Source organism: Salvelinus fontinalis, chromosome 10, assembly GCF_029448725.1.
Source record: "Salvelinus fontinalis isolate EN_2023a chromosome 10, ASM2944872v1, whole genome shotgun sequence".
Classification (NCBI taxonomy): Eukaryota; Metazoa; Chordata; class Actinopteri; order Salmoniformes; family Salmonidae; genus Salvelinus; species Salvelinus fontinalis.
In genome coordinates this window covers 28,792,813-28,820,527 of record NC_074674.1, presented here as the reverse complement: position 1 = coordinate 28,820,527, position 27,715 = coordinate 28,792,813, and the positions used below count along the sequence as shown (strand labels likewise).

Below are 27,715 nucleotides of genomic sequence, written 5' to 3'. Positions count from 1 at the left end.
GTGCTCCTTCCCTGTCCCTGGTTGACCTCAGTCTCCAATTAGGTGAACCATTGCTCAGGCTGACAGCAATTCCTGCCTCCAACTTATTCTCCAATGAGTTCATGACCCCCTCCTCTCTTCCCTGTCATCTCCCTTTCCCTTTCCTGCTCCCTCGCTCTCCCTCTCTCTCTCACTCTCTCTCCTTCTCTCACACCCTCTCTCACTCCCTCTCTCTCTCCCTCTCTCTCTCCCTCCATCTGTCACTCCCTCTCTCTCTCTCCCTTTGTCACTCTGTCACTCCCTCTCTCTCTCCCTCTGTCACTCCTTCCCTCTCTCCCTCTCTCACTCCTTCCCTCTCTCCCTTCCATCCCTCACTAAATGATCAATTGAGAGGCAGAGATGAGGTGGTGGTGTGTGCAGAATAGTTAAACTGCTAGAGCAAGGATCACACACACTCTTGAGTCGTGCACCTAAGCACACACACACACACACTCACTCACTCACTCACTCACTCACTCACTCACTCACGCACACGCACACACATTCACATACACCCTCACAGCTATAGCCCTACATAAATGCAGTTTTATTCACACACATATATGTGAATGTTGTTCAAGTCTTCAAGTCTTCATACCTCCCACTACATAGAAAGGGTGTTATCACAGGTGTTTCTCACACATCATTGCAGTCCAATGTGAGACATGGGTCTGCATTCTGAATACATTTAAATGTTAATTCTCCAATGTGCTCATCGTTTCCCGCCCGACATGACCCATTACCCATAGGTGCGTTGGCTAAATCCTGTTCACCGTATTAAAAGGTGCATAAAGGGCATTTACGTGCATTTACTTCTGCTAAATCTCTGAAGTATAAAGGACCAAACCTATGTGAAAAGATTGAAATAGTTCTTGCATCATGTTTCTGCTCTCACACCAATAGCTTCCTCCAGAGCTCTGTGTGGTATTATTACTGAGTGTTATAACCGACACCTGGAAGGGTTCACAATGTCAGTACAACCGTTAGATACAATGATCAATGAATGGAGGGATAGATGGTCAAATTATTCTCTAGCATTTATTCCAATTAATGCAGTATCTTATTGCGCTTTTTGTCATAATACGGTGACCCCTTCTCAAGTTCTAGCAGGATTTTGACCATGATTGGATGACATTGTCTGTCTTCATTCTAAATGTATGATGTATTTATTGTATATTATTTTTTATTTAATTTTTTTATCATCATTTTTTATTTTTGCCTATGTAGAGCTTTGAGATAAGACTGTAATGAAAAGTGCTATATAAATTAAATGTTATATTATTATTGTACTTTATTATTAGTATATCACTTACACATGCCTGTGTCTGTTTTCTTTACAGACTGTCAGAGACTGAAGCTTCCGCGGGTTACCAAACCACAGGTCTGGAGAGAGATTTCAGCCACTCTGATCAACACAGAGAGGGAGCTGTCTCTACTGACGTCAGAACAGGACGACCTAAAAGAAACTTTCACAAAAGTTTCAAGAACGCTACCCTCAAACAAGCAAGGCTGAAGATATCAAGTCTTTGAAGCTGACTGAGTATCATGTCTTGTGATTGGCCTCAGTTTGTTTTTAGAATATCAAGCCTAATGGTGGACACGGCCAGGGTTTAATGCTCCCAATGCTGTTAATTCAAGAACACATTTCTGTCTTCATAGAAGATTAAAGTACTTGGTGGGATTCATTTTTGGTAAAGGAACTGAGGTATAGAATGGGGCTACAGGATCTTACCCAAGGCTAAACCCTGATATAGCAACCCACTTCTTATCTTTTTAGATCAGTCAAAAATATCTCCTAAATATATTCCAGCCCATTCTGCCCAGCTTTGAGAGGGAAATGGACAAGATGTGGACTCAGCTGAGAATGTGGAGTCTCAGTTCCGATCTGGATATGGCTTTGAGATCAGACATTCCGGGAATCAACACGAGGGCTCTACTGGGATAGAGCATACCCTGGTACTCACACAGCCAGCAGCATTTCTCAGTGATTTTTTTCATGGGAAAATTCAAGCCCACACCAAGGCCTAAGGCAAGTGTACAGTAGGGCTGCCTGCAAGCGTGGTAGTCTGAATCCTCGAGGTGGACTGTTCTTTTCATCCACTGCACCAGGATCCACACGCACCAGGACCCACAAGCACTAGAGGAGACAGACCCACATGGTCCAGGACCCAGACGCTCCAGGACCCACACGCTCCAGGACCCACACGCTGCAGGACCCAGACGCTCCAGGACCCACACGCTCCAGGACCCACACGCTGCAGGACATACACTTTCCAGGACCCACACACTGCAGGACCCAGACGCTCCAGGACCCAGACGCTCCAGGACCCACACGCTCCAGGACCCACACGCTGCAGGACCCAGACGCTCCAGGACCCACACGCTCCAGGACCCACACGCTGCAGGACATACACTTTCCAGGACCCACACACTGCAGGACCCACACGCTCCAGGACCCACACGCTCCAGGACCCACACGCTGCAGGACATACACTTTCCAGGACCCACACGCTCCAGGACCCACACGCTCCAGGACCCACACGCTGCAGGACATACACTTTCCAGGACCCAGACGCTCCAGGACCCACACGCTCCAGGACCCACACGCTCCAGGACCCACACGCTGCAGGACATACACTTTCCAGGACCCACACACTGCAGGACCCACACGCTCCAGGACCCACACACTCCAGGACCCACACGCTCCAGGACCCAGACGCTCCAGGACCTACACTTTCCAGGACCAACACGCTGCAGGACCCACTCGCTCCAGAGGAGACAGACTCACAACTCCAGAGGAGACAGACTCACAGCTCCAGAGGAGACAGACTCACAACTCCAGAGGAGACAGACTCACAACTCCAGAGGAGACAGACTCACAACTCCAGAGGAGACAGACTCACAACTCCAGGGGAGACAGACTCACAACTCCAGAGGAGACAGACTCACAACTCCAGGGGAGACAGACTCACAACTCCAGAGGAGACAGGCTCACAACTCCAGATCTGTATCTTTTACAATACAAGGTGTGTTTTTATTCACATTTACACACATTTATATAGAAAATCTTCCTGTAGTCGGCTAACAGAAGGATGAATTGTGTAGTGATTTCCTCATTGGTGCGATAACAATTAGTATACAGGACTGTAAGAGATTCTGAAGGTTATTATCCAGCATTTGTTTACTGGGAGGGTTTGTCATAGGGAAGGTTTCCATGTTCTTTCTCTTTTAGGTTTTCATCAGCTGAAGGAGGAAGAGATCATGTAAGAAGGGATTAAAGAATCAATGCTGTAGACCAGAGAGAGAGAGAGAATGAGAAAAAGTGAGAGAAAAAAAGAGAGCGAGGAAGAGAGGAGCGAGTAGTGCATTGCTCACAGACCAAAAGATGCAGAGAAATATGCAGAGAGAGGAAGAGAGACAGATGACATGGAAGAATCAAAGGAAGAGGGGGAGGAGAGACTTACTCAGAAGACTAAGAGAGAAGGAAAGATTATGAAATGTTTTGAAATAAATACATGTAAGTGTAGGGAGAGAAAGCAGAGTGAGTAGCAAGCCTAAGGTAAAGGGAAGAGTATGGAGGGGGAAGAGGGAGAGGTTGTGAAACAGGGAAGCAACAGAGGGAGTGGAAGGGCTTGTGTATGTGTGTGTGTGAGAGAGAGTGAGAGAGAGAGATAGAGAGAGAGAGAGAGAGTGAGAGAGAGAGAGGGAGAGAGAGAGGAGAGAAATTGTGACTCAATCAGCTGCCTCATTGTTCACGCAGGACAAGTGCATGAGAGGAGAGGAGAGTGTGACAAGGAAGGGAGGCAGAGAGGCAGGGAGGGAAAAAAGAGAGAGGGTGTCTTCAATTTGAAGTGATACACAAAGCTAACTCATTATATTGCACACTAGAATATTGGCCTGAATACAAATTCAGTCCTCCCCACACGTGCATAAACAAAGGCAAATATAAACGTGCATGCAGGTGTAGAGGTCATTTCCTCTGCTATTTGTATTTATTTGTTTGCTTATTAGGATCCGCATTAGCTTTTGCAGAAGCAGCAGCTACTCTTCCTAAGGTCCACAAAAAAACACAAAACATGACAAGTAACAAACCACTGATAGACAAGGACAGTCACACACATGTAAAATACAACAATACACAAACAATAACAGCAACAAAAAGAAAAGCCTATTGTATCTCTAAACTGTGATACCGGCCAGGGTATGTGACGATGCGCACAAAATGCCAACAGAGAGAGGAGGAAGGAGGGAGCGTGTACAGGAGGAGTGGGTGGCTTATGGTCTCAACAGATGATACAGGCTGGCTCCGCCTCGCGTCTGCATGTTCATTTCAACTTCACTCCCAACCACCACCATGCTCTAACTGAGAAGCACTTCCCTCCCAACCACCACCATGCTCTAACTGAGAAGCACTTCCCTCCCAACCACCACCATGCTCTAACTGAGAAGCACTTCCCTCCCAACCACCACCATGCTCTAACTGAGAAGCACTTCACTCCCAACCACCACCATGCTCTAACTGAGAAGCACTTCCCTCCCAACCACCACCATGCTCTAACTGAGAAGCACTTCCCTCCCAACCACCACCATGCTCTAACTGAGAAGCACTTCCCTCCCAACCACCACCATGCTCTAACTGAGAAGCACTTCCCTCCCAACCACCACCATGCTCTAACTGAGAAGCACTTCACTCCCAACCACCACCATGCTCTAACTGAGAAGCACTTCCCTCCCAACCACCACCATGCTCTAACTGAGAAGCACTTCCCTCCCAACCACCACCATGCTCTAACTGAGAAGCACTTCCCTCCCAACCACCACCATGCTCTAACTGAGAAGCACTTCACTCCCAACCACCACCATGCTCTAACTGAGAAGCACTTCACTCCCAACCACCACCATGCTCTAACTGAGAAGCACTTCCCTCCCAACCACCACCATGCTCTAACTGAGAAGCACTTCACTCCCAACCACCACCATGCTCTAACTGAGAAGCAGGAACAGTGACAGTAGCAAAAAACTCTTCCAAGTACACTAATCCATTTAAAATATATATGCTGCCATATCCAACAATCACCCAGTGCTAGCTAAAAAACCCTTGTCCTCAATTCTCAATTGTGGATTTTTATTTATTAATGGGTATTCTCTGCTTTTAATTTATACCTTAGTTCAACTGGATGTGTTGTAGGGGCCAACTCAACTTATAAAAAATGTACTCCCTTATTTCCTTAACCATTTTGATGTAATATCAACATGGCTAGTTACAGGGTAAATATAAGTGATTGAGATGGAAAGAGTGTTATAGAAACGGAGCGAGAAAGAAAGTGAATTTAAAGTGTTTTAAATCTAGAGACTTTCCTGTATTTGCCAAGTAACATAACTGTATAAAAAAGGTTAATGCATGTATATTGAGTTTTCAAAAAATCATGTGTGAGCAGTATTGCCTTGCAAGCTAGTGGATTCTATAGCAGGCTATAGCAGTACCGATAGACTGACTGGGAAATGCAATAACAGGGAGAGTGAAATGCCAACATGGCAAAGCTTCCATGATGATGTAGCACCTCTTCCATGATGATGTAGCACCTCTTCCATGATGATGTAGCACCTCTTCCATGATGATGTAGCACCTCTTTCATGATGATGTAGCACCCCTTCCATGATGATGTAGCACCTCTTCCATGATGATGTAGCACCTCTTTCATGATGATGTAGCACCTCTTTCATGATGATGTAGCACCCCTTCCATGATGATGTAGCACCTCTTCCATGATGATGTAGCACCTCTTCCATGATGATGTAGCACCTCTTCCATGATGATGTAGCACCTCTTCCATGATGATGTAGCACCTCTTTCATGATGATGTAGCACCTCTTTCATGATGATGTAGCACCTCTTCCATGATGATGTAGCACCTCTTTCATGATGATGTAGCACCTCTTTCATGATGATGTAGCACCTCTTCCATGATGATGTAGCACCCCTTCCATGATGATGTAGCACCTCTTCCATGATGATGTAGCACCTCTTCCATGATGATGTAGCACCTCTTCCATGATGATGTAGCACCTCTTCCATGATGATGTAGCACCTCTTCCATGATGATGTAGCACCTCTTCCATGATGATGTAGCACCTCTTTCATGATGATGTAGCACCTCTGTCATGATGATGTAGCACCTCTTCCATGATGATGTAGCACCTATTTCATGGTGATGTAGCACCTCTTCCATGATGATGTATCACCTCTTTCATGTCAGATCTAATCTGACAGCCAACCTGGAGATATTACAGTCAGGAATTCACTGAAATCATCAGACCCAGAAATCACACACCCCATTTTCACATTCATAAATTCCTATTTTATATAATTTGATGTATCTGGTAATCGTCTCTGCTTATGTGGCAGAGTGGCCCTCCATTCCATGCAACAGTATTTTGCTGCAGGGGGCCACGACTCCTCTGTTAATGCTTAGAGGATTTACTTTTAATCTGGGATTCCTGTGGAAGAGACATGGAGACAAATTAATTCATATGGCAGCAGCAGCAGTAGTAACAGCAGCAGCAGCCAGTAGTAACAGCAGCAGCAGCAACAGTAGTAACAGCAGCAGCAGCAACAGTAGTAACAGCAGCAGCAGCAACAGTAGTAACAGCAGCAGCAGCAACAGTAGTAACAACAGCAGCAGCAACAGTAGTAACAGCAGCAGCAGCAACAGTAGTAACAGCAGCAGCAGCAACAGTAGTAACAGCAGCAGCAGCAACAACAGTAGTAACAGCAGCAGCAACAGTAGTAACAGCAGCAGCAGCAACAACAGTAGTAACAGCAGCAGCAGCAGCAGCAACAGTAGTAACAGCAGCAGCAGCGACAGTAGTAACAGCAGCAGCAGCAACAGCAGTAGTAACAGCAGCAGCAGCAGCAACAGTAGTGACAGCAGCAGCAGCAACAGTAGTGACAGCAGCAGCAGCAACAGTAATAACAGCAGCAGCAGCGACAGTAGTGACAGCAGCAGCATCGACAGTAGTAACAGCAGCAGCAGCAGCGACAGTAGTAACAGCAGCAGCAACAACAGTAGTAACAGCAGCAGCAGCAACAAGGGTAGTAACAGCAGCAGCAGCAACAGTAGTGACAGCAGCAGCAACAACAGTAGTAACAGCAGCAGCAGCAGCGACAGTAGTAACAGCATGAGCAACAACAGTAGTAACAGCAGCAGCAGCGACAGTAGTAACAACAGCAGCAGCGACAGTAGTAACAGCAGCAGCAGCAACACCAGTAGTAACAGCAGCAGCAGCAACAGTAGTAACAGCAGCAGCAGCGACAGTAGTAACAACAGCAGCAGCAACAACAGTAGTAACAGCAGCAGCAGTAACAGTAGTAACAGCAGCAGCAACAGTAGTAACAGCAGCAACAGTAGTAACTGCAGCAGCAGCGACAGTAGTAACAACAGCAGCAGCAACAACAGTAGTAACAGCAGCAGCAGCAACAGTAGTAACAGCAGCAGCATCGACAGTAGTAGCAGCAGCAACCGTAGTAACAGCAGCAGCATCGACAGTAGTAACAGCAGCAGCAGTAACAGTAGTAACAGCAGCAGCAGTGACAGTAGTAACAGTAGCAGCAGCAACAGTAGTAATAGCAGCAGCAGCAACAGTAGTAACAGCAGCGACAGTAGCAGCAGCAGCAGCAACAGTAGTAACAGCAGCAGCGACAGGAGTAGTAGCAGCAGCAGCAGCAACAGTAGTGACAGCAGCAGCAGCGACAGTAGTAACAGCAGCAGCGACAGTAGTAACAGCAGCAGCAGCAACAGTAGTATCAGCAGCAGCAGCGACAGTAGTAACAGCAGCAGCAGCAACAGTAGTAACAGCAGCAGCGACAGTAGTAACAGCAGCAGCAGTGACAGTAGTAACAGCAGCAGCAGCAACAGTAGTAACAGCAGCAGCAGCAACAACAGTAGTAACAGCTGCAGCAGCAACAGTAGTAACAGCAGCAGCAACAACAGTAGTAACAGCTGCAGCAGCAACAGTAGTAACAGCAGCAGCAACAATAGTAACAACAGCAGCAGCGACAGTAATAACAGCAGCAGCAGCGACAGTAGTGACAGCAGCAGCAACAGTAGTGGCAGCAGCAGCGGCAGTAGTAACAGCAGCAGCAGCAACAGTAGTAACAGCAGCAGCAGCGACAGTAGTAACAGCAGCAGCGACAGTAGTAACAGCAGCAGCTGCATCGACAGTATTAACAGCAGCAGCAGCAACAGTAGTAACAGCAGCAACAGCAACAGTAGTAACAGCAGCAGCAGCGACAGTAGTAACAGCAGCAGCAACAGTAGTGGCAGCAGCAGCGACAGTAGTAACAGCAGCAGCAGCGACAGTAGTGACAGCAGCAGCAACAGTAGTGGCAGCAGCAGCGACAGTAGTAACAGCAGCAGCAGCGACAGTAGTAACAACAGCAGCAGCAACAACAGTAGTAACAGCAGCAGCAGCAACAGTAGTAACAGCAGCAGCATCGACAGTAGTAGCAGCAGCAACCGTAGTAACAGCAGCAGCATCGACAGTAGTAGCAGCAGCAACCGTAGTAACAGCAGCAGCATCGACAGTAGTAACAGCAGCAGCAGTAACAGTAGTAACAGCAGCAGCAGTGACAGTAGTAACAGTAGCAGCAGCAACAGTAGTAATAGCAGCAGCAGCAACAGTAGTAACAGCAGCGACAGTAGCAGCAGCAGCAGCAACAGTAGTAACAGCAGCAGCGACAGGAGTAGTAGCAGCAGCAGCAGCAACAGTAGTGACAGCAGCAGCAGCGACAGTAGTAACAGCAGCAGCAGCAACAGTAGTATCAGCAGCAGCAGCGACAGTAGTAACAGCAGCAGCAGCAACAGTAGTAACAGCAGCAGCAACAGTAGTAACAGCAGCAGCAGCGACAGTAGTAACAGCAGCAGCAGCAACAGTAGTAACAGCAGCAGCAGCGGCAGTAGTAACAGCAGCAGCAGCAACAACAGTAGTAACAGCTGCAGCAGCAACAGTAGTAACAGCAGCAGCAACAGTAGTAACAACAGCAGCAGCGACAGTAATAACAGCAGCAGCAGCGACAGTAGTGACAGCAGCAGCAACAGTAGTGGCAGCAGCAGCGACAGTAGTAACAGCAGCAGCAGCAACAGTAGTAACAGCAGCAGCAGCGACAGTAGTAACAGCAGCAGCTGCATCGACAGTATTAACAGCAGCAGCAGCAACAGTAGTAACAGCATCAACAGCAACAGTAGTAACAGCAGCAGCAGCGACAGTAGTAACAGCAGCAGCAACAGTAGTGGCAGCAGCAGCGACAGTAGTAACAGCAGCAGCAGCGACAGTAGTGACAGCAGCAGCAACAGTAGTGGCAGCAGCAGCGACAGTAGTAACAGCAGCAGCAGCGACAGTAGTGCAGCAGCAGCAGCGACAGTGGTAACAGCAGCAGCAGCAACAGTAGTAACAGCAGCAGCAGCAACAGTAGTAACAGCAGCAGCAACAGTAGTAACAGCAGCAGCGGCAGTAGTAACAGCAGCAGCAGCGACAGTAGTAACAGCAACAGCAGCAACAGTAGTAACAGCAGCAGCAACAGTAGTAACAGCAGCAGCAGCAGCGACAGTAGTAGGAGCAGCAACAGTAGTAACAGCAGCAGCAGCAACAGTAGTAACAGCAGCAGCAGTGACAGTAGTAACAGCAACAGCAGCAACAGTAGTAACAGCAGCAGCAACAGTAGTAACAGCAGCAGCAGCAGCGACAGTAGTAGCAGCAGCAACAGTAGTAATAGCAGCAGCAGCAACAGTAGTAACAGCAGCAGCAGCGACAGTAGTAACGGCAGCAGCAACAGCAGTAACAGTAGCAGCAACAGTAGTAACAGCAGCAGCGACAGTAGTAACAGCAGCAGCAAGAGAAGTAACAGCAGCAGCGGCAGTAGTAACAGCAGCAGCAGCGACAGTAGTAACAGCAGCAGCAGCGACAGTAGTAACAGCAGCAGCAGCGACAGTAGTAACAGCAGCAGCAGCGACAGTAGTAACGGCAGCAGCAACAGTAGTAACAGCAGCAGCAGCGACAGTAGTAACAGCAACAGCAGTAACAGTAGTAACAGCAGCAGCCACAGTAGTAACAGCAGCAGCAGCAGCAACAGTTGTAACAGCAGCAGCAGGAGCGACAGTAGTAACAGCAGCAGTAGTAACAGCAACAGTAGTAACAGCAGCAGCAGCGACAGTAGTAGCAGCAGCAACAGTAGTTACAGCAGCAGCGGCAGTAGTAACAGCAGCAGCAGCAACAGTAGTAACAGCAGCAGCAGCGACAGTAGTAACAGCAGCAGCAGCGACAGTAGTAACAGCAACAGCAGTAACAGTAGTAACAGCAGCAGCCACAGTAGTAACAGCAGCAGCAGCAGCAACAGTTGTAACAGCAGCAGCAGGAGCGACAGTAGTAACAGCAGCAGTAGTAACAGCAACAGTAGTAACAGCAGCAGCAGCGACAGTAGTAGCAGCAGCAACAGTAGTTACAGCAGCAGCGGCAGTAGTAACAGCAGCAGCAGCGACAGTAGTAACAGCAGCAGCAGCGACAGTAGTAGCAGTAGCAACGGCAGTAGTAACAGCAGCAGCAGCAGAGTGGGTAGGAAAATGGACTAGCGACAAGACGGATGCTGTCTCAAATCCCAGGAGGAACATGTCATAGTGATGTAGTGCTCATATCAAGGCACTTAACCTCAATGGCTCATGGGTAACATTCTAATTTAACATTCACGGCTGTTACTGAAACATTCACAGAAATCATGTATAGATGTCGCTGGGAGATTTGAGTTAAAGTTTAAATTATGATGCGTGCATCTCATTTTAGGATACGGCCCTAATGGAGTATTCAAATGAAATGTACAATATGGTAACAGTACTGTTTGTACGTTACTTTGATTAAAGCATCTGCTCTGAATTTATAGATTGAGTGGATTAGGTAATACGTATGTTAATGTCATTATTTATAAATTGATGTGCATTGATTTTCTTTTAAGCCAATAATAATTTGTTTAATTGTATTTAATACAATCATGTGTTTTGCAGCATTAGGTTGGTTTTGTACCCTACTGGACATTTTGAAGGCAGCTGATTCAGATTTAGTAGCAGTCACATCAGTTCAGAGCTAATGACTCTGAAGAGGCCTAGGGTCTGTTCCAGACAAGCAATGAAGCTCACTGATTGCACTCTGCTGACTCAAGCACAATGGACGGCTTCTAATAGTTCTCTCTCACAGAAACGACTATATACAGTACTGCCAAAGACAAGGTATTTAAACTATTAAAAGTCTTGCAGAATGGTCCAACAGTGCATTCGGAAAGTATTCAGACACCTTTACTTTTTCCACATTTTCCAGCCTTATTCTAAAACGGATTGAATATTTTTTTCCCGTCATCAATCTAGATACAATACAATACAATACAATACAATACAATAATGACAAAGCGAAAACAGGTTTTTAGAAATGTTTGCACATTATAATTTAAAAAAAACAGAAATACCTTATTTACCTAAGTATTCAAACACTTTGCTATGAGACTCAAAATTGAGCTCAGGTTCATCCTGTTTCCATTGATCACCCTTGATGTTTCTACAACTTGATTGGAGTCCACCTGTGGTATATTAAATTTATTGGACATGATTTGGAAAGGCACACACTTGTCTATAGAAAGGTCCCACAGTTGACAGTGCATGTCGGTGCAAAAACAAAGCCATGAGGTTGAATGAATTGTACGTTGAGCTCCGAGACAGGATTGTGTTGAGGCACAGATCTGGGGAAGGGTACCAAAACATCTCTGCAGCATTGAAGGTCCCCAAGAACACAGTGACCTCCATCATTCTTAAATGGAAGAAGTTTGGAACCAATAAGACTTTTCCTAGAGTTGGCCGCCCGGCCAGACTGAGCAATCGGGGGAGGACCTTGGTCAGGGAGGTGACCAAGAACCCGATGGTCACTCTGACAGAGCTCCAAAGTTCCTCTGTGGAGATGGGAGAACTTTCCATAAGGACAACCATCTCTGCAGCACTCCACCAATCAGGCCTTTATGGTAGTGGCCAGACGGAAGCCACTCCTCAGTAAAAGGCACATGACAGCCCGCTTGGAGTTTGCCAAAAGGCACCTAAAGACTCTCAGATCATGAGAAACACGATTCTCTGTTTTGATGAAGCCAAGATTGAACTCTTTGGCCTGAATGCCAAGCGTCACATCTGGAGGAAACCTGGCACCATCCCTACGGTGAAGCATGGTGGTGGCAGCATCATGCTGTGTGGATGTTTTTCAGCGGAAGGACTGGGAGACTAGTCAAGATCGAGGAAAAGATGAATGGAGCAAAGTACAGAGAGATCCTTGATGGAAACCTGCTCCAGAGTGCTCAGGACCTCAGACTGGAGCGAATCTTCACCTTCCAACGGGACAACGACCCTAAGCACACAGCCAAGACAAGGCAGGAGTGGCTTTGGGACAAGTCTCTGAATGTCCTTGAGTGACCCAGCCATAGCCCGGGCTTGAACCCAATCGAACATGTCTGGAGGGACCTGAAAAGAGCAACAACGCTCCCCATCCAACCAGTCAGAGCTTGAGGGGATTTGCAGAGAAGAATGGGAGAAACTCCCCAAATACAGGTGTACCAAGCTTGTAGCGTCATACCCATGAAGACTCTACTGGACACACCTACTCCTTCAAGGATTTTTCTTCATTTAAAAATAATAATAATTATGTTGTAGAATAATAGTGAAGGCATCAAAACTATGAAATGACACATATGGAATCATGTAGTAACCAAAAACGTGTGAAACAAATCAAAATAGATTTTATATTTGAGATTCTTCAAAGTAGCCACTCTTTGCCTTGATGACAGCATTGCACACACTTTTTTAAATTAATTTTAGAATAAGGCTGTAACATAACAAAATGTAAAAAAGTCAAGGGGTCTGAATACTTTCCGAATGCACTGTACACTGAGATACATACAAATAATAATATACGGAAATAACATTTTGGAGAGTTGATCGTACAACAGTGATTGAGCATGGCCGTATTGTAGCACAGTGAAAGTAAATAGGTCATCATTTTTTCTTGTATATATCTTTTTTCCATCCTCAGACTCTTCATCCTCTATTTTTGTGTTTCATATATTCATCCTTTGATCCCTTCATTTATCCCCTTCAGCATCATGGCCATCTCTTGCTTGCATCACTCCTTCCCAAGCACCAATCACTACATTTTAAATGACATTCATGGACATAGGCATGTAAGATAAGCTTCGTGCCAGTGTTATCTCTACCATGCCATCAATAGAGTGGATTTCCCGATACACCAGCACCCTCTTTGGTAATCATTCCCAGATTTTCCTCTTCTATCATAAATATGTGGATATGAGTGCTGCCAGTTACGGTTTCTGTAGTGGATTTCATGGAGAAGATACTGTAGCAACAGTCAATGCTGTCATTTTAGATCTACTCTTTCTCTCGGTGGCTCTCTGTCTTTCTCTCTCCCCATCCCTCTCTCCTCCTCTCTCTCTCCCCACCCTCTCTCCTCCCCGCTCTCTCTCTCCCCCACCCCTCTCTCATTCTCTCTATGTAAATTGATCCTCTCCTTCTTGCTCCAGTTCCAGTATTGGAAAGTGTAGGGCTGTTTTGTGTACTGTACCCTCCCTGCCTTAGGCGACTGTCTGTCTGGCCAGACCATTTCCACACCAACCCCCTCCCCCTCCCCCTCCTCATCCCCATCCCCTCCACACAGCCCCGCATTGTCTGACATCTCCCGAATACAGATGACTGCAACAATTTGTGGGGACACACACGCGTCCTGTACAGTCTTGCTCATGCACACACACGTCTATATACTTCTGTCACTGTACTCTACAATTACAAACACACACACACACGCACACACACACACACACGCACACACACTCTCACACCCTCAATGGATCTGCACCATAGACGTATAGTACCTTCATAAAGTATTCATACCCCTTTACTTTTTACAGCCTGAATTTAAAATTGATTAAATTGAGATGTTGTGTCACTGGCCTACACACAATACCCCATAATGTCAGTGGAATTATGTTATTAAAAATGTTTACAAATTAATTAAAAATGATAAGCTGAAACATCTTGAGCCAATAAGTATTCAACCGCTTTGTTATGGCAAGTCTAAATAAATTCAGGAGTAAAAATGTGTTTAACAAGTCACATAATAAGTTGCATGGTATCACTCTGTGTGCAATAATAGTGTTTAACATGATTTTTAAACGACTACCACATCTCTATACCCCACACATAAAGTACAATTATCTGTAAGGTCCCTCAGTCGAGCAGTGAATTTCAAACACAGTTTCAACCACAAAGACCAGGGAAGTTTTCCAATGCCTCGCAAAGAAGGGCACCTATTGGTAGATGGGTAAAAAAGCAGACATTGAATATCCCTTTGAGCATGGTGAAGTTATTAATTACACTTTGGATGGTGTATCAATACACTCAGTCACTACACCGATACAGTTGTCCTTCCTAACTCAGTTGCCGCTCAGGGATTTCACCATGAGGCCAATGGTGACTTTAAAACAGTTACAGAGTTTAATGGCTGTGATAGGAAACTGAGAATGGATCAACAGCGTTGTAGTTACTCCACAATACTAACCTAAATGACAGAGTGAAAAGAAGGAACTGTCACGTTCTGACCTTAGTTCCTTTTTTATGTCTCTATTTTGGTTTGGTCAGGGCGTGAGTTGGGGTGGGCATTCTATGTTTTGTTCTGTGTTTTGTATTTCTGTGTTTGGCCTGGTATGATTCCCAATCAGAGGCAGCTGTCAATCGTTGTCTCTGATTGAGAACCATACTTAGGTAGCCTGTTCCCACCTGTGTTTGTGAGTAGTTGTTTCCTGTTTTGTGTTTTGTCACCTGATAGGACTGTCTAGTTTTTTCGTTGTTTCTCCTTTGTTATTTTTGTGTTCAGTTTAATAAATTTAACACGGAATACAAATATTCCAAAACATGCATCCTGTTTGCAATAAGGCACTAAAGAAAAACTGTAAAAAAAATTGTGAAATCAACTTCATGTCCTGAATACAAAGCGCTAAGTTTGGGGCAAATCCAACACAACACATCACTGAGTACCACGCTTCATATTTTCAATCATGGTGGTGGCTGCATCATGTTATGAGTATGCTTGTAATCAGCAAGGAATAGAAACATAATAGAGATAAGCACAGGCAAAATCCTAGAGGAAATCCTGGTTCAGTCTGCTTTACACCAGACACTGGGAGACAAATTCACTTTTCAGCAGGACAATAACCTTAAACACAAGGCCAAATCTACACTGGAGTTGCTTACCAAGAAGACAGTGAATGTTTCTGAGTGGCCTAGTTACAGTTTTGATGTAAATTGTCTTGAAAATCTATGACAAGACTTGAAAATGGCTGTCTAGCAATGATCAACAACCAACTTGAGAGAGCTTGAAGAATTTTTTAAAGAATAATGGGCAAATATTGTACAATCTAGGTGTGCAAAGCTCTTAAAGTCTTCCCATTCAGACTCACAGCTATATTCACTGCCAAAGGTGATACTAACATGTAATGACTGAGAGGTGTGAATAGTTATGTAAATGAGATATTTCTGTATTTCATTTTCAATAAATTAGCAAAAATGTCTAAAAACATGCTTTCACTTTCTAATTATGGGGTAGTGTGTGTAAATGGCTGAGAAAAAAAAATATTGAATCAATTTCGAATTCAGGCTGTAACACAAAAAAAAGTGGAATAAATCAAGGGGTATGAATACTTTCTGAAGGCACTGTAATTGATGTCATAATGTCTGTGGATTAGACCAGCCCTGCTAGTGTAAGCCAAATGAGTAACCATGGGAGGGAGAAACTAAAGTAACTGTAGAAAGTGTTTAAGATCTATCTATGTGCCATTCTTTGTTAATCCACCCAATCACAACTCCATATGTTCCTCTAATCCCTCCCACTCTCTCCACCACATCGATCTCACTCTCCTTCTATCTTGCCTTTGAAGGACCTGACCCAAATACTCCCCTCTGTTTGACGGACTTCTTTGCACAGCTGCTCAGACTAAAAAAACACACTCAATCCCTCACTCTACTCTGCCACACACACACATATAGTACACTCACAGCAAATATACACACATACATACAATACGCTCACGCATATACACACATACGCACATATGCACACTCATAGCTTAGCTTATCAATATTCCGTAGTGAATGCAGAAACAGTGGGATGTATTGTATACCTAATCTGCTTGGTCTTTGGGAGAATTCAAATAAATACTCTATTACACTGTTATAGGGCCAGGAGATTTCACCAAACATGTGGTCAGACCAGAAATATTAGGCCCTAGTTTTTGGATTCTTTCAGTGGACAGACCATATGGTCTGGAAAAACTGTATTTTTGGAATAGTAATTTCCCTCTAGGAACACTGTTTGACCAAAAAATTATTTGATATATTTCATTATGTTCAACATTTTCAAACAGGTTTGGCCACGGTTTATTTTACTGAAATTGATTTGAAGAAAAATCCTCTCCTTTCCTCCAACTCCTGCTGGAAGCAGATTACTGCCACTTCACCATGACAAGGGGATTGAAGTCGAGATATAGACCCTTAGAGGGATTAGTATACTGTAGCGGTTCAATTTCCATGTGACCATGTATAATTTGTGGGATATAGTTTAGGCATAATGAAATAAGGGTACATTGTCAAGCTTGTTATATCCTGGCATTTCAGTGATTTGGGAATTTCAATTAAACCTTAGTGATCTGGTCATTTGAGCGAATTGTTAACTAAAACCTGTATCCTTTTCAGTCTATCTAGGGCTGAAGGAGCCGGCCTGGTTTGAGCTTATCCTTAGGATTCAAGGATCCAGGAAGTTGAGATCGAGAGGAAGGGACGTTCATCATCAGCACCATGGCGTCTGAGGGAGTGGTCGAGCTGCGTGATTGGCTGTTCCTGCTCATGCTCTGCCTGACTCTGTTGGCCGAGGTGCTGGAGATTGCTGCAGCCACAGGGTACGACGAGGAGGGAGACCCAGTGTGCCCCTCTGTCTGTCGATGTGACGAGGACTTCATCTACTGCAACGACCGTGGCCTGAGCTCTATCCCCCCTCTGCCCCCCTCTGCCACTGTGCTCTATCTTCAGAACAACCACATAGACAACGCCGGGCTCCCCACCTCCCTGGAGCGTCAACTCACCATCCGAGTGGTCTACTTGTATGATAACGAGCTGGATGACTTCCCCATGCACCTGCCCCCTTCCCTCCGGGAACTGCACCTGCAGGACAACAACATCCGTACGCTTCCCCGCGCCACCCTGGCCCGCATGCCACTGCTGGAGAAGCTGCACCTGGACGACAACTCTGTCTCCACCGTCAGCATCGAGGACCAGGCCTTCGTTGACAACCCACGGCTGCGCCTGCTTTTCCTGTCACGTAACCACCTGTCCAGCATCCCTTCTGGGCTCCCGGCCTCTCTGGAGGAACTGAGGCTGGACGACAACCGCATCTCCACCATCCCCACCCACGCCTTCCGTGGCCTCTCCTCCCTGCGACGCCTCGTTCTGGACGGGAACCTCCTGGCCAACCAGCGCATCGCAGACGACACCTTCTCCCGCCTCTCCAACCTGACAGAGCTTTCATTGGTGCGTAACTCCCTCCTGACCCCGCCACTCAACCTGCCCAGTACCCACCTGCAGCGTCTCTCTCTGCAGGACAACGCTCTGATCCACATTCCCCGTGGCTCCCTGGATGGCATGAGGAGGCTCCAAAGACTGGACCTGTCTGGTAACAACCTGACCACCCTGCCTCGGGGCCTGTTCAAAGACTTGGACAACCTGGGACAACTGCTGGTGCGGGGGAATCCCTGGCACTGTGGCTGTAACCTGCGCTGGTTACATGACTGGCTGCATGCTAGGGGTAACTCCATCACGGTGAGGGGCCTCACCTGCCAGGGGCCTGACAAGGTTCGAGACATGGCCCTTAAGGACCTGACCAGTCAGATGGAGGAGTGTGAAGTCCCAGGCATAGTGGCTGTCGGGGCTGGGGCTGGGGTCGGGGCCACAGGAAGTGAGACCAGAGACAGAGGGGGTGGAGCAGAAGTAGGAGGGGTTGCTGCTAGCTCCACCACCCTCACCCCTCCACAGGGCTCCCTCTTCACCCTGCGCTCCAAGCGGCCCGGCCTGGGGCTACCAGACTCTGGTCTAGACTACACACTGGGCAGCAGTGGAGTAGGTAAGAGCCTGGCCCTGAATGTCAAGCCCTTGACCCCCGACAGCATCCGTGTCACCTGGAGCGTGGCCCAGCCCACCTCCTCCTTCAGACTCAGTTGGCTGCGGCTGGGAACCAGCGCTGCCATGGGCTCCATCACAGAGACCCTGGTGAGAGGAGACCGCAGAGAGTACCTGCTCACCTCCCTGCACCCCCGCTCCAGCTACATCATCTGCATGGTGCCCCTGGCGGCCAGCTCCAGGGGTAAAGGAGCCATGGCAGGTGGAAACACTGACTCAGATGAAGCTCCAGTGTGCGCTAAAGCTGAGACATCAGACCCCAGTCAGCCAGATGTGGGCCAGGAGGACAACCAGGACCCTGAACACATGGCTACTCTGCCTCTGGCTGGGATCATTGGAGGAGCTACGGCCATCGTCTCTCTGGCGCTCATAGTTGCCGTCTTTTGCTGGTACAGGCTTCAGGCCGGACGCCTGTCTTCTCGTGACCACTACAGCCGTGGCAGCTCCAGAAAGAGCAAGCACTGCAATGACTACATTGAGTCAGGCACAAAGAAGGACACCACCATCCTGGAGATCCGAGGCCCAGGGTTCCAGATGACACCCATGGTTACCCATCAGCCGTTGCAACCCATGCCCCTCCGGGAGGATTACATCATCCACACTATATTCCCCTCCAATGGCACCGGCCTCTACAAAGGTGCCCACCAAGTGTCCAATGCAGGGTATGGCACCAACCGTGGCTATAGAGAAGGAGGGATCCCAGATATAGACTACTGTTACACGTGATAGTCCTGGCCAGTTCCACACTGTTCTAGATGTACTGTATAGATGCACAATTTTTTTGTCCGCATGGGTTCTTCTGAAGCACCCCCTTTTGTGCCTTCCTCTTCTAGTCTCCCATTCCAGCTAAGCCTGCTGTTCACTGCACTGACACTATTTGATTAATTGGTTGGGATGCCTGCAGGAAACCGCTACTGGTACACAGCAGCAGGGACTAACGAACGTCCCATTACAGGTGTTGATACGGACTGCTTCTTCACACCATTAGTAATGGTCAGTGTACTTTTTCATCACTGCTCCCTCTCTCAGTGAGACAATCAAATTATGTGCTGTGTTGAAACGGCAAGATATTTTCACATACAGTACAGTTCCATTTCAGGGCATATGTATGGAACGTCACACTAACAAAGCTGTAAGGTTAAAAAGTCCTGAAAGGGTCAGAGAGACAGACTGATATGCATCCCTTGCCCACTGGCCATATTTTGCCCTCTTGGCTCATCCATTTAAATGCCTCAACTATCCTGATGTGCCCATTTTGTCCTATCAGTTACCTGAAGACAGGGCTCTTTAAAGCTGTGAATGGTTATTTTTCAAACGGCCCACATAACCGCTTGTCTTAAAGCAGACTAGTTGTAGTCTGATCCAGTGGTTCCACAGGGTGAGGGTCTTGTCAGGGCCCAGGGGTGGCTGTCCCTGAAGATATCCTTGATGACTCTGGCTAGATTCTTTAACGGAACAATGCATTGAATTCAATGCAGCCCAGGCTTGTAGATACTTTACTTAGATAGACATCCACTGATCAAAGCTAGTCCCTCATTGCTACCCTTATTTATTGGTTTTGTTTTCGGTGCGTTTTTTTGTAGCTGGGCCTTGACATTTTTAATGGGGAAATTACTCTAATTTCACCCTTGATGGGGATGATGGATTTGTTGTAGGTCATTTTTGAGCAAGAAGAAGATTTAAAAAATAAATAAATAAACTCTGAAGATTAGAATTCTCTTGACTGCACCAGCGTGAATGTTTATGTTATGTACACCTCTTCAATGAAAACTATCTGAAGCAAAAGAGACATTATCAGTTTACAAGACAGAACTTGGTTAATAATAGAGTACCCTGCCAAGACTGACAAATCGCTACCTTGAGACTTAAGAGTCAAACCTCCATTTCTCCCTCTGTGTACTTATCAAGTTACCTTAGAAGGTGGTGGTGTTCTGGTGAGAAGGGGGGCCTCCGCTTGGTACTAGATGGCTTTGTAGTTGTTCACTAGTGGGCCGATTCCCAACAGGACAGAGGACTTCTGTGGAGCATCCTGTGGACAGACACAGCAGTCTTGTAAGTGTGAACCAGAAAATTTGTATGTAAACAGCTAGAGGATATCAGGTAGATTATCAAACCGTAACACTGTGGACCTGCACTGTGGGAGGGAGTGAGTAGGTAGAGGATCCGAGGAGGTGGGGTGAGGCGACAATGGGGTGAGTTCTATTTTCCTTTGTGTGGGCACTGATGATAATTCTCTGCTCAGCAGGGTTGGGCATAATTCGAATTGAAGGCAGTCAATTCAGGAAGTGATTTGAATTTAAAACTCTTGAAATAAATAGCTTTTCAGTTTATTGAGAAGTCATTGAAAATAAATGCCCTTATTTAGATTATTTGATTGTAATTTTAGTTTACTTCTTGAATTGACTGCCTTCATTTCGAATTGAGCCCAACCCTGCTACTCAGTCCACTTCCCCTATACCCAGAAGCACTACAAATGTAAATTAATCAGCACTTACAGCTACGTAACAGGGAGTGAATGAGGGGATAATGACAGACAGGGAGACCTAGAGAGACACAGAGGAAAAGAGAGCGACAGATTCAAATGCAGAAGACAACACAGAAATGATGGCTCTGGAACGACGGAGTTAACCCATGCATAAACCTGTTTGTCATAGCCTGCTACTCCACATTGCTTTAATATTCTCCATTGCTTGTTTATCACTTTACTGTTTCCATGGCGGAAACAAATCGTGATTCCTTGGCTGTTTTGTCTGTTAGGATTTCATAGTAGGTTGACTGTCAGACAAAATGTCAAAGGAGCGTTAATTTTATTTTGAATACAACATGTGAAACTGGAACAAATGATGCTGTTGGTGGCAGGTTTTTATTTGAGAAAATATTGATAAACATTTTATTTTAGATTTTTTTAGTTTATTCATTTTATGCTATTACCATGACATCCACTCATTTCCACTTTGAGATACCATCCACACCTGTCTCTACAGGAAAAACAAAATACTGAGCCTTTTAAAAGTGTGCACATTTTTTTGTGGTAGGGTCCCTATTGAGTGTACACCTTCTTTAGAAATCAATTCTCAGAGAGTGGTAATAACACAGTATAATCTATCACATTACAGCAACAATGTCGCCATTTCACCATATGTAAGAGCACAAAAAACTGTTGAAATATATTTATTTCATTTTTTTAAGTAACCACACATAGGGGTAATAGTGAGGGGAAGTATCATATCACAGCTAACCAGCTTACATACAGAAACCAGGCCTGCATGTTTTACTGTAACTCCCTCTCTGCCTATTACTCGCCCTCTCTCTCCTATAAAACATAGTGTATTTATTTGGTATGCAGCTATTACGACAGGTAGCATAGTGGTTAGAGGGTTGCACCAGTTACCGCTAGGTCGCTGGTTCAAATAAGCCGTCAAGGTGAAAAATGAGCAAGGCACATAACCCTAATTTGCTTTACTATGGCTGACCCTGTAAAACACCAAATTTCACTGCACCTACAGTATGTGATAATATATATATTTTTTAAATGATTGTTTCTATTTGAGCTTGCATGGCTAGATGCGTATGTTTGAGAGAGAGAGAGAGAGAGAGAGAGAGAGAGAGAGAGAGAGAGAGAGAGAGAGAGAGAGAGAGAGAGAGAGAGAGAGAGAGAGAGAGAGAGAGAGAGAGAGAGAGAGAGAGAGAGAGAATCACAGTAAGTATGCAGATTGTGTGCATCTCAGTCATCGCAGGGAGCACTTACGGTAATTTTGCTTCATTTTTTTAGACCATCTGCCGATTTTACTTCTCTGTCGACTCGACCAGCAGTTGGTGTTTGTTTGTGTGTCAGATTGTGTGGCTCCTGCTGACTCAGACCAGCAGTTGTTCCACCTGCAGCCCATTAACACAGATGTCTTCCCTTCCCTGCTGCGACTGCCCTGGCTCCACCGAAAGGCCCTGTTTGCATAGTCTGTGTTTCTAAAAAAATAAAACACTCCTCTCTGTGCTCAGATCGATGCTAGCTGCACAATAACAGAGAGCGAAAACAGGGTCAGCTGGGGATCCGTCACCCAGCACACTTTCTAAAGCTTTCTGGGTGAAATAGTGCTCATCATTATCATCATTATCATCAATTATTGCACATTCCCATCCACATTCAGCGCGCCCTCTTCATGCTCCTTCTCTTAGTAGAGTGCCCATCACCCAACCCACACAAGAGTTGGAAGCCTTTGGTATGCTGAGTGGATCCAGGTTTCCGGCGCCAACTTGTGCCACTTTCACATCATGTCGGAAACTCTTGAGATTTCCGACTTGCTTACTCATTGTAGAAAGATGATACCCGATTTTCCCATTTGGGAAGTATCAGAATCAACCAACAGGAAGCTCTACGCAAATAACTTACGTTAATTTTAACTCTGAGGTCCCGAGTTTCCAACATGACATGAACACGGCATAACACAGGAAATTCAAGGCAATGGTCTGTGGTTTTATGCTTTAAAAAATATTTTTTATGTTATTTTTTTGTCTAGCCCTCCATATTTTTCCTGTGTTTTTTGTAAGTTGCTGCTGTTGAACATCGCTCTCTCTTCCTTTGTTGGACTCTGTGTTATACTGAGAAAAAATGAACTATTTTGTATAAAGGTTGTCTCTTTTCAATGTGATTAAAGGGGAAATGTGCAAAGCCTTGTGGCACATTTATTTGTGTGTGTGTGGAGTCCATGCATTAGTGTGAGTGAGTGTGTGTGTGTGTTACTGTGTGTGTTTCAGTTTGTCTGTCTAGCATTAGTGTGTTTGTGTCTGTTTGAGTGTACCTGTTCCTCGTTAAAGTTGTGTCCTAGCACACAGGGGTCTAAACCAAAGCCAAGCAGCTTGTTGGCTGTGGTACAGATGTATCGATTTCCACTGCTTTGGCCCCATCATATCCCACAGGCAAATACACACACACACACACACACACACACACACACACACACACACACACACACACACACACACACACACACACACACACACACACACACACACACACACACACACACACACACACACACACACATCTACACAGCTGATAGACCTACAATGATTACCATTACACTCATTGTCCTCTCTCGCTGTTCTTTATTTCTCCCCTGTTCAAAAACAAGCAGTTCCTAGAACATATGGGCCGGCATTAACCTGCTCTCACATTCATACTGGCCTGTTCATGAGCATCTTTAAACTGTGTCCATGGCTGCTGGATGCACTAATACTGAAGGGACATTGTCACAGCAATGCTGGCTGACTATGAGTAACACTATGAGTAACACCCAGTAGAATTAGTCTACTGGGACAATAAGCAGCTAAGAACAGTAGGAACCTTCCGATGAACTCATTTATGTGGGAAAATAAATGTTGTTTATGTTTTAAGGCAGCTGTTTCTTTCCTCTAGTTGTCTGCCTAGCTGGTCTGAAAGAGGGAGGAACCATTTTGGATTTGATAGTCTGAGGCAGAGGTGTACACATTAGCGGTATGCATTACTGTGGATTTAGTCCATTGAACAATCCTGACTGCAAAAGGAAACAAGTTGGGCAAATATACAGAGACATGCAGGCCCAAGGAAACAGTAATTTGACAGGAGTTACGTTGTGTCCCCCATCCACCTCTCTTCTAGAGGACAGCCTAAGTGCTCCAGGCCTCATGTCTTTTATAGGATTTCCAGGGCACAATATTAAATAGAAGCATGTCAAAAGGTTGAAGAGGTGGGGGGCGAGCCAATGTCACTCTAATTCCTATCTTTATTGGGAGTGACACCAACAGCCCTCCCCTCCACCTCCTCCCCTCTCTGTATGGATTAGCTGAGAGTAGGGGGAGGTCAGTAGACATGTGTCTCACTTCTTTCCCTCTGTCTCACACACTCCATTTGTCTCTGTCTCTTTCTATACCCCACCACCCCATCCACTGCCTCTGCTTCATCCATCCATCCGTGATTCCCTTCCTCTTTCCCTCTCTCGCTCTGTGTGGAATTTCTCTTTGTCTGTCTGTGTGTGTCCTTCATTTGACATACATAAATCAATCAGTCAATCCAATTTTATTCTGAGCAAAGCCCAACGGACTTTCTTTCGAGCCATTGCTCTGGAAAAGTAACGGAACCCAGCGTCTAATTACGTTCCAAATCATATTGCCATTGTGATCGTGGATTGAATTAAGATATACAATTTTGCTTGATTCTTAGATACAGCGCAAACGATTTGTTGTAAAGAAGTCAAATTAGGAGAAATGAAGCGCAGGTACAAGTTCTCGACCGCATCAAATGCAATTGTAATAATAAGTGTGTAATCAGCTGTGTTGGTGTGTAAGGCGGGTTGAGGGTCACCCGACCTAAGCAAGCAGTCTGCATGGGGACTGACTCACTGGGAAGGGACGGCTGTGGCCTGCTCTGACTGCACGCTGGTTTAGACAGCTCAGTGTTACTTCCTAAGCACATCTAATCAAATTATATTTGTCACATGCGCCGAATACAATGGGTGTAGACTTGTGAAATACTTGCTTATGAGCCCTTCCCAAAATAATAATACAATTAAAAATAGTAACACAAGAGGAATAAAATACATGGAGCTATATACAGGGAGTACCAGTACCAGATCAATGTGGAGCTATATACAGGGAGTACCAGTACCAGATCAATGTGGAGCTATATACAGGGAGTACCAGTACCAGATCAATGTGGAGCTATATACAGGGAGTACCAGTACCAGATCAATGTGGAGCTATATACAGGGAGTACCAGTACCAGATCAATGTGGAGCTATATACAAGGAGTACCAGTACCAGATCAATGTGGAGCTATATACAGGCAGTACCAGTACCAGATCAATGTGGAGCTATATACAGGGAGTACCAGTACCAGATCAATGTGGAGCTATATACAGGGAGTACCAGTACCAGATCAATGTGGAGCTATATACAGGAAGTACCAGTACCAGATCAATGTGGAGCTATATACAGGGAGTACCAGTACCAGATCAATGTGGAGCTATATACAGGGAGTACCAGTACCAGATCAATGTGGAGCTATATACAGGGAATAACAGTACCAGATCAATGTGGAGCTATATACAGGGAGTACCAGTACCAGATCAATGTGGAGCTATATACAGGGAGTACCAGTACCAGATCAATGTGGAGCTATATACAGGAAGTACCAGTACCAGATCAATGTGGAGCTATATACAGGGAGTACCAGTACCAGATCAATGTGGAGCTATATACAGGGAGTACCAGTACCAGATCAATGTGGAGCTATATACAGGGAATACCAGTACCAGATCAATGTGGAGCTATATACAGGGAGTACCAGTACCAGATCAATGTGGAGCTATATACAGGGAGTACCAGTACCAGATCAATGTGGAGCTATATACAGGGAGTTCCAGTACCAGATCAATGTGGAGCTGTATACAGGGAGTACCAGATCAATGTGGCGCTATATACAGGGAGTACCAGTACCAGATCAATGTGGAGCTATATACAGGGAGTACCAGTACCAGATCAATGTGGAGCTATATACAGGGAGTTCCAGTACCAGATCAATGTGGAGCTGTATACAGGGAGTACCAGATCAATGTGGCGCTATATACAGGGAGTACCAGTACCAGATCAATGTGGAGCTATATACAGGGAATACCAGTACCAGATCAATGTGGAGCGGTATACAGGAAGTACCAGTACCAGATCAATGTGGAGCTATATACAGGGAGTACCAGTACCAGATCAATGTGGAGCTATATACAGGGAGTACCAGATCAATGTGGAGCTATATACAGGGAGTACCAGTACCAGATCAATGTGCAGGGGTACGAGGTATCAGGATATGCACTGAGTGTACAAAACATTAGGAACACCATCCTACTATTGAGTTGACCCCCTTTTGCCCTCAGAACAGCCTCAATTTGTCGGGATCATGAACTCTATAAGGTGTCTAAAGTTTTGCACAGGGATGCTGGCCCATGTCGACTCCAATGCTTCCCACAGTTGTGTCAAGTTGGCTGGATGTCCTTTGGGTGGTTGACCATTCTTGATACACACGGGAAACGGTTGAACGTGAAAAACCCAGCAGCGTGGCAGTTCTTGACACACTCAAACCGGTGCGCCTGGCACCTACTACCATTCCCTGTTCAAAGACACTTACATCTTTGTCTTGCCCATTCACCCTCTGAGTGGCACACATACACAATCAACTAGCTCTCACAGCTTTGCGTCAGAATTAAACATTCATCCGTGTTTTTCAAACATCAAATTTAGAAGTTGTTGCAAACATAACATTTCAAGTTGTTTAAGGTTAAGTTTAGGCATTAACTCCTCATTTTGAAGGTTAGGGTTAAGTTCTGGCATTAACTCAGAAATCTTAAGGTTAGGCATTAACTCAGAAATCTTATAGTTAGGCATTAACTCAAAATGGTTAAGGTAAGGGTTACGGTTTATGATAGAAAATCTAAAAAAAGTTGTGGATGCTTCTGATTCCAAAGGTTGCTAGTTGAAATCCATCGATAGAAAGTAATTTTGGAGATTTTAGTTTTAAGCCTATCCCAAACCTTAACTCTTACCTTAACCATTCATAACCCTATCCCTATCCCAAACCTTAACTCTTACCTTAATCATTGGAATCAGAGGGTAAATGCTTACGCCCATCCACAATGCCGTAGCAAATCCAGAACCGATTATTAAGGTAACAGCGCTCACTGATGCCCCTAGTGGCTGGTTTCCACATCATCTCCCAACGTCGTCAGACATGGATGGATGTTGAATACTGACTTGTATCATGGGTGATCTGGCTGTACACAATCCTGCATATACACTAATTGAAGTGGATTGAGCAAGTGACATCAATAAGGGATCTTAGCTTTTAACTGGATTCACCTGGTCAGTCTATGTCGTGGAAATGTTTTGTACACTCATTGGATAATAAGAGTAAAATAAAAAACAGAGTAGCAGCAGCATATGATGAGTGAAATGGTGTGTGTGTATTTGTGTGTGCGTGTGTATGTGTATTTGTGTTGTGTCCGTATGTGTGTGTGTTATATGTTTATGTGTGCGTATGTAGTGTATGTGAATGTGTGTGGGTTTGTGTGAGTGTCAGTGTAGTGTGTGTGAGTGAGTGTGTATATAGTGTGCATATATAGTCTTGTGAATGTGTATATAGTCAGTGCAAGATAGGGTCAGTGCAGATAGTCCAGGTAACCATTTAATTCACTATTTAGCAGACTGATGGCTATTTAGTAGAAGCTGTTTCAGAGCCTGTTGGTCCGAGAGCCGATGCTTCGGTACTGTTTGCCGGACGGTATCAGTGGGAACAGTCTATAGCTGGGGTGTCTGGAGCTGGGGTGTCTGACACTGCCTGATATCGTGGTCCTGGACAGCAGGGA

At 45.5% G+C, this 27,715-nt stretch overlaps 1 protein-coding gene across 2 annotated transcripts in view; it reads left to right on the top strand.

The window, feature by feature from the left end:
* LOC129863932 (stress-induced-phosphoprotein 1-like) overlaps window positions 1–27,715 on the top strand; it is a 68,747-nt gene that overhangs the window by 28,135 nt on the left and 12,897 nt on the right. The window contains exons 1-2 of one of the 2 annotated variants that reach the window (XM_055936386.1): window positions 2,954–3,044; window positions 16,854–22,996. In XM_055936386.1, the coding sequence (XP_055792361.1) occupies window positions 16,956–19,055 (2,100 nt within the window). In that variant the 5' untranslated portion in view covers window positions 2,954–3,044; window positions 16,854–16,955 and the 3' untranslated portion in view covers window positions 19,056–22,996. Of the gene's footprint in view, window positions 1–1,358; window positions 3,045–16,853; window positions 22,997–27,715 lie in introns of those variants that run through there. The other variant, XM_055936385.1, reaches the window with a different exon arrangement.